The sequence below is a fragment of the Panthera uncia genome (genome assembly GCF_023721935.1).
Source record: "Panthera uncia isolate 11264 chromosome B2 unlocalized genomic scaffold, Puncia_PCG_1.0 HiC_scaffold_24, whole genome shotgun sequence".
In the NCBI taxonomy this organism is placed as follows: domain Eukaryota; kingdom Metazoa; phylum Chordata; class Mammalia; order Carnivora; family Felidae; genus Panthera; species Panthera uncia.
In genome coordinates, this window is record NW_026057580.1 from 87,960,144 (window position 1) to 87,966,456 (window position 6,313).

General features: G+C 39.9%; 1 protein-coding gene and 1 long non-coding RNA gene across 2 annotated transcripts in view; one reads left to right on the forward strand and one right to left on the reverse strand.

Annotated features, from left to right (window-relative positions):
- Positions 1-471: 471 nt before the first annotated feature.
- The window catches only part of MOXD1 (monooxygenase DBH like 1), a 91,835-nt gene continuing 85,993 nt past the window's right edge, over positions 472-6,313 (reverse strand). The window contains exons 11-12 of the mRNA XM_049654385.1: positions 3,564-3,732; positions 472-3,074 (exon numbers count right to left, since the gene is read on the reverse strand). Coding sequence (XP_049510342.1) covers positions 2,904-3,074; positions 3,564-3,732 — 340 coding nt within the window. The 3' untranslated portion in view covers positions 472-2,903. The remainder of the gene's footprint in view (positions 3,075-3,563; positions 3,733-6,313) is intronic.
- LOC125938920 (uncharacterized) overlaps positions 5,435-6,313 on the forward strand; it is a 15,391-nt gene continuing 14,512 nt past the window's right edge. The window contains exon 1 of the long non-coding RNA XR_007462859.1: positions 5,435-6,005. This is a non-coding gene — a long non-coding RNA (uncharacterized LOC125938920). The remainder of the gene's footprint in view (positions 6,006-6,313) is intronic.

Consider the following 6,313-nt stretch of genomic DNA (forward strand, 5'->3'; position numbering starts at 1 on the left):
TCAGGGAAAAACACAAATAAATTATAAATATTTTTGACTGATTCCAAACTCCAAGACCTCTTGCTCTTTTGTTTTGGGGGTCCTTCTTCACTCCCTGGATTTTTCAAGCCCTTTGTTCTGGACCTCCAAACTAGGCATATGCCCATCTGTAGCCAGAACCAGCAAACTGAGGAATAATCCCCCAGTGGCATGTGAGGAATAGTCCCAACCCAACTTCTCTTCTCTCCAAAATGGTGGGCTAATGCCTAGTGGAGAAAGACCACATGGGTCACTGTACTGTCGGTGGATCCTTAATTATTTCATTCACATTTGTAACTTTGAATTCTGAAATAATTTCAAACGCCAAAGAAGAGATTTTTAAAAACCCTTCACCCAAAGTCTTCAATTGTGATCATTTTACTATATTTGAATTATCATTCTCTTACTGTAGATACATAGATAGATAGATAGATAGATATAGACAGATGATAGAATTCTGAACCATTTGAAAAAACTTAAACAAGTTGAAGACATCTGGCAATATTCATCTAAGTTCAACTTACAGTTACTAGTTTAAAATTCGTGAAAAATACAACTATTAATTCTGTAATTTCATTCAAAGTAATTTATTGGAAGAAGATACTTATAATCACAGCAAAGTTTATCATAGTGAAAAACAGACGGCCTATGTGTCCAACAATGAGTTTGGGTGAGCAAATCGTACAGTGTCGTCATGTACAGGGCACTTACAGTGCTTCTCTACGTCGTCCTGTTTGCTATTCATCATTGGTCTCCATAGCCATTAAAATGAAGTTCAAAGTTCTTAATAGGTCTGCCTCTGTGCATTGCATCTCTTTTATTATCACTAGGACTCTCTTGATCCTGCCTGAGACCCCCTCAGAAAAAAAATGATCACCCCAAATACCCTCAACCTCACATGGCTTTGATGAATATTGGCCTTATCACATGTTTTTTCCCACTCTTCCTGCATTAAGAATCAAAGCAGGGATCACCAGACGTGGACACTCCATCCTCCACTGGTCTCAGGCACTCCTTCCTGCTGGCCTAGGAGACAGGTAATGCAACTTGGCCAAGGGCAGCAGCAAAAAAGCCGGGGCTGTTCAGGAAGGTCTGCTCGTTGTAAGAACAAACTAATTTAGAATTGATCAGAATCTTACCAGATTTTCAACAGATAGCCTATCCTAATTTCAAATAGAGAGTCCTGTGCCTCAAACACATACATATTCATGAGAATTCCTAAGAGAAAAAGAATGTCAGCTTTATTCTTTGCAACATCAGCTGAAGAAGTTGATTCCCTGGTTCCACCAACGCAAGCGGCCAAAAGCTGTGTATCCCTTTCTAGCCTGTAGATTCACCTTCCTGACTCAGAACACTGAAAACAAACATATCATTATGGAAGTTCCAAAGGAAATCACTTTACTCTGACATCTCAAATTCAGACATTCTGCAGTAAAATAAACACGAAATTTCAAACAGGGAGAGTTTGGGATTATCGTGTTCCTTGTATAAATATCTGTATGGAAAATCACAGAATTCGATATAGCACTTATGAAATAAAAACAAGTAAACTATGAGATACGCCTCATAAATAGTACAAACATTTCAGTAAGTGGATAAATTCTGACAACCAGAAAGGAAACACTCTAAAATACGGTATTTATTCAAAAGACGATATTGTTTGCAGGAGAGAAAGGGCTTAAAAGAATGGAATACAAAATGCAACATTTTCAATCAATTTGGCTGGAAACATCAGTCCTGAATCTCTTGGTTCTCTCAAGGAGCGTACAAGATACCACACAAAAACTTAATTTTATTGAGTTTATTCATACGATCCCGAAAGACTTTGCTTAAGAAATGAGGAAAGGACACACAACAAGATTTGGCTGAACTATACCAAGGGAACCTAAAAGGAGACAAGATCTTCCACTGGTGACATTCTACTAAGGAAAGTTAGTTCATTAACTAATATAAAAAATAAACCTACAACAGCAACTGCGACTCAAATTGAGCCAGGATGCGGCACGTGTGACACCCAACGTGGTCAGGGAGGTACTGCAGGGACCTCACGCCCTCCTAGGTTGGCTCAGACTATCCCCCTTTGACCTGACACCTCATAAAGGACCCCTCACAGCATGGGGTTTGCAGCCAGCTACATCTTCTCCTCAGCCTACAGTCCACCATATACCATTTCCGTGTTTCTTATAGCTTCTTTCTTTTTAGAGAGTGATAGAGCTCAAGATAAACTCACCTGTCCAGTGAAGGATAAAGAAATGCTTTGAGATGGGTTTGGGGTCATTTGGGGGTACCAAGAGACTCAGATAAACCAAGAAACTAGAATGGGCATCTTCAAAAAGCACAGAGGTAAGGGGCCCATTGGTTTTTCCCAGAGGAAGACAGAGCTGGATTGACAATGAAACACAGAAAGAACCATTGTTGCCCTGGGGAAGTCACACCCAAAGAACAAGAAAGAGGAAGGAACACGGGGAAGAGAGAGTGCTTCCTTTTACGCTGTTAAGATGGAAGTCTTCTGAGAAAGGAATATAGAAGCCAAATGATCAAGTAAAAAGTGAAATGGCGATGATGAGTGTTTACATAAAATGAAATATGGAAGGAAATCAGACACTCTTTCACTTCCACTTGACTTTGTCCGAATTTTTTAAAAGGTGGTGTTAAGTCAGTCCAGTTTTGCTTTATTGGCAATGGATACATTTTATCAGACGTATCTGAGCAAAAGAAAGAGAACCCAATCGGCATCTCTCGGGTAGACGGGGAAGGATGGTGTAGGGAGGAAGGGCGTGTGTGACGGGAAGGTCTCCACACTCCTCACGCTCTGCTCTTCATGTCCAAAGTGTCTTTGACCTGACACGTTCGGATCACAGAAAACACTGTCCCCCAGCACAGAATTATGACCACAAGTGTGTGCTGTGCAACAGACTGCAGAGTACCATGAAACACACGAGCAGCTCAAGAGGGTGGTTTCTGGGCGGAGAAGAGGAAGAAGAGGTTCCACACACCAAGGGCTCTGCTTTATACGGTCTTTCCACGTGTGGAGGTAATGCTGTCATCCCTTGAATCTGAAAATGAAAAAGTAAACAATGCCAGTGATTGAAGAGCAGGTTCGCGGCCAGGCTCGCTCAATACCCCCCCCTCCAACTTCTGCAGGGTAAAAGGGGTGGGTGGCATGGGTGGCTGCTTAAGGAGTCAAAGGTCAAAGGAGTTGGAGCCTGAGGGATTCTAAGGGACGTGGAGAAGAAAGCCAGATGCGCCTTTGGGATGGAGAGACACAAACCAGGCTCTGTTGCTTTTCGAAGCTCTCATCTCATCCTATCCCCGCTTCATTCCAGCCTTAGCTTAACAGCCAATCTCCCTCTTCAAAGGGAGTGGAATCAGGAGTTTTCGGTCAACCCGAGCAGTTATGGAACAAGTAAATTATCAGACATATCAAACGACAACTGAAACATCGGATTCATGGATATTTGTCCGTTCCTTAGATTTTGCCTGGAGGGGATTAGGTAACATGTGACATCTGGCTTCTCCGAAGATTCAAACAAAGTAGGGCTCACCGACCACTCCGCGTTGTCCGTCTTGGAGCATCTCACGTTCACCGGCAAGCTAAGGACAAGCTTGTTGAAGGAGAGACCTTCCTTTTTAGCCCATTTAAATTTATTCATTGCGTCCATGAAAGAGAGGTTTTTATACTGCTTGGGGCTTTTGATAATGAAAGGCCAGGTCCTGAAATTCAAATAACCACAATTAGTCAGGTTCAGAACAAAAGCATGACACGTTTCCATCACTTTTCAACATTCTAAAATAGACCTCACGCTGGTCCATTTTTACACACATAGAAAACCTAAGGCGAAGGATTGATAAACCCATCAGCAATTGCCAGAAGAAATACATGCCAAGTAAGGAGTCTTTTGGAAAGAATGAAATTCCTTATTGTAGTACCAGATGGATAATACCCTAGACAAATAATTTTGACTCAGAAAGCTTCCCCAGCCTCACAACTCCTTGCTTATTTGTTTTGGCTCTAGGTAACAATGTAACTCAGTACACGTTCAGTTCTGCAGAATGTAAGGCGAATGGCGTAATGAAGAAATCTGTAGGCTTTTTTGTAAGAGACAGAAATTTCAATTCCACACAGTTGAAAAGCCTGACCCCTGCTGGCTGCCTTGTTTTGGCTTGCCTAAGAGATAATAAATGTAACAAATCTGGAACTGAACCAGTGTTCTAAAAATTCTACTGAGAAAAAAAATACTCTTGCTTCTACTTGCCACTCTAAAAAAAACACATTTATGTCCAAGAAAGAAAGAAGAGATCCCAGAAGAATGACACGATCTGCTTGAAAAGATACTCTTCAAGTGATGTCTTTGATTAAATGTTACGTTTTGTGTTATTGATTCCTGAAAAAAAGAAGTGTAAGGAAGTGTTGGAACACCACCAGGATTTACATGAATAAATCCATGGGTCTTCCCAGAGATTATCATGGGTAACCAGCAGGTATTTGGCTCCCACAACATCCCAAGAAGCTATTTCAGTGGTTTTGGTAATTGCCAACCAATTAATTTCCAGTTGAGGCCTCTACACTTTTAATATTGGATCTTCTTCATTTATTTATGCCTTTAATTACTCTCTCTCTTACACACACAAGCTACTCAGGCACTTGGAATATTAGCTTTTTAATTAAATTGAACATCTTTTATTGACCTTTTAGAGAAAATAAATTTTTAATGTCTAAAATAAAATTATTTCCCCCTTACTCTAATAAGTGAAACAATGAGTAAAACATTGGGTAATATACAAGGACCTTTACATTCTTCATTTCTAACTTCCTTTTTCTTTTAATTAAAATCAGTATATCTTTGTTGAGTTTTAAATGCATTATTTTGTACAGAGACCTTAAAGTACCTAACTTTAAATAAAGAAAAAGCATTTGGCATCACACTACACTAAACACAGCTAGCAATGACCTAAAATCTATAGCATTCAAAAATTAAACATCCTGTGAAGACTTGTAGAGATGTAAATCAGAATTCGTATAAAATAATAACTTGAAAGGGGCCCATTATGTTTACATACAAAGTCCTTTTAAACACACGAAAAATTACAGCTAGGTTTTATTAAAAATAAAAGTTTTAAAATCAAATATTAAAGGGGCATCTGGGTGGCTCAGTCGGTTGGGCATCCGACTTCAGCTCAAGTCATGATCTCCTAGTTCATGAATTGGAGCCCCGCGTTGGGCTCTGTGTTGACAGTTCAGAGCCTGGAGCCTGCTTGCGAATCTGTGTCTCCCTCTGTCTCTGTCCCTCTCCCGCTTGCGTTCTGTCACTCTCTTCACAGAAATAAATAAACATTAAAAACTTAATTAAACATTAAAAATAAAATTTGCTTTTCAAAAAAATAAGATGTCTCTCTTGAAAAAAAGGAAATCAATTTCACAACCAGGGAGAAACGCTGGGAGGAAATCATCAGCCTGTAATTCCCTAAAACACCACAAGGTGGCACTGGAATCTGTACTAAGGCGCTAAAGCGGCTTAAATCCGCTGCGCTGTCTGCTGCCTTGCAGGTAAGAGTGAATAGAGTATTACACGTAGATGAAATCTTTAAAAAGCTTTGCTGCTAGAATAAATCAGGAAACTAGTTGTTGGTTTTTTTTTTTTTTTTGAGATTTCACAGCATAAAGTAACAGAAGTGCTGTCAGCAAACTTGCTAATTTACTGTAAATATATGAAAAAGGATCTAGAAAAGGGCAAACCTAATGGCTCACGTGGAGACAGCATGACTGGGGCTGGTGACCTCGGGACATGGCTGTGAGCCTCTCTCGTATGGCAGCTTGACTCATATTTATTGTCTCCTCTCCATTCCTGCTGATGTCGTTCAGGCCTCTATTCTATAATGACATCACCCCAACAAACCTCCCACCCTCTCCAGCCTACACTACCCCATATTTCCTGATTACCCCTGGAGAAAAAAGAAGAGACAGAAAGAGGAGAAATCCTGAAAAGGTAAATATTTTTCCTTAAAAGACTAAGCTTTAAACCAGAAACAGGTAACTTTGAAGTAGAAAGTTCTGCTCTCACCTGGGACCGGGAGCTGGTTAGGAATATTGGGAATGGTCTAGAAATTCAGTTACATTTCTGCATATCTGAGCAGTGTGTAAATGTCTACCCAGATGCATCTATAAATAAGAGGGTATTATTTATATATCACTGTAGTTGATAAAAACAAACTATATTAACATGATGATTTATTCTGGGTGAGAAGTCTTCCTTTGCAAATTTAATTGACAAGTTGATTTAACAATATATATATA